General features: G+C 52.0%; 1 protein-coding gene across 1 annotated transcript; it reads left to right on the top strand.

The window, feature by feature from the left end:
- Positions 1–41: 41 nt before the first annotated feature.
- Positions 42–359, top strand: H310_15343 (hypothetical protein; the record flags this gene model as incomplete). The annotated part of the gene is made up of 1 exon (XM_008883326.1): positions 42–359. One exon carries the CDS (start codon positions 42–44, stop codon positions 357–359), a length of 318 nt encoding a protein of 105 aa, XP_008881548.1.
- Between the last annotated feature and the right edge of the window lie 160 nt (positions 360–519).

The following is a 519-nucleotide window of genomic DNA, read 5'->3' as shown; positions in this document are numbered from 1 at the left end:
TCATTGTCGTCGGCATCGTCCCGCAAAACTTTCTCGCTTTGATGGCGTTTAGCAAAAACGCCGCTCTTGACGTGTCCATTGCAGCCACTTGCAGTCCGACTCAAGCCACGGTCAACTTGTTGATTGTTCCGCTCATTGTCCACGTCGTCGGCCACGGACAGGACAATTCGCTTGGGCTTTTCAACGGCGCTTTGAACAGCGCGCTTTGTGCGGGACAATTCCTCAACTACGTCATCTCGGCCGCCTTGGTCACAACGTCCATGGGATACGCGCTCCCTGTATTTGTGGGTGGCGTTGTCAGTGCACTCGCCTTTTGTGTTGCCCTCTTCAGCTTTCACATCACCATGAATAGCGTGTAACATGCAATAAATACACCATTGCCATCTGCTTGCCCACAAGTTGTTTCACACGAAAGCATGCTCGTTGGTGGACTCGGACTAGCATGCGGCAATCGATCGCGGCGTTTTCTGTTGCAATATGAGCTATCATCATACGAGGCCCTTGGCAGTAATACCTCCT

The sequence above is a fragment of the Aphanomyces invadans genome, assembly GCF_000520115.1.
Source record: "Aphanomyces invadans strain NJM9701 unplaced genomic scaffold supercont1.373, whole genome shotgun sequence".
In the NCBI taxonomy this organism is placed as follows: domain Eukaryota; phylum Oomycota; class Saprolegniomycetes; order Saprolegniales; family Verrucalvaceae; genus Aphanomyces; species Aphanomyces invadans.
This window is presented reverse-complemented; position numbering and strand designations above follow the sequence as displayed.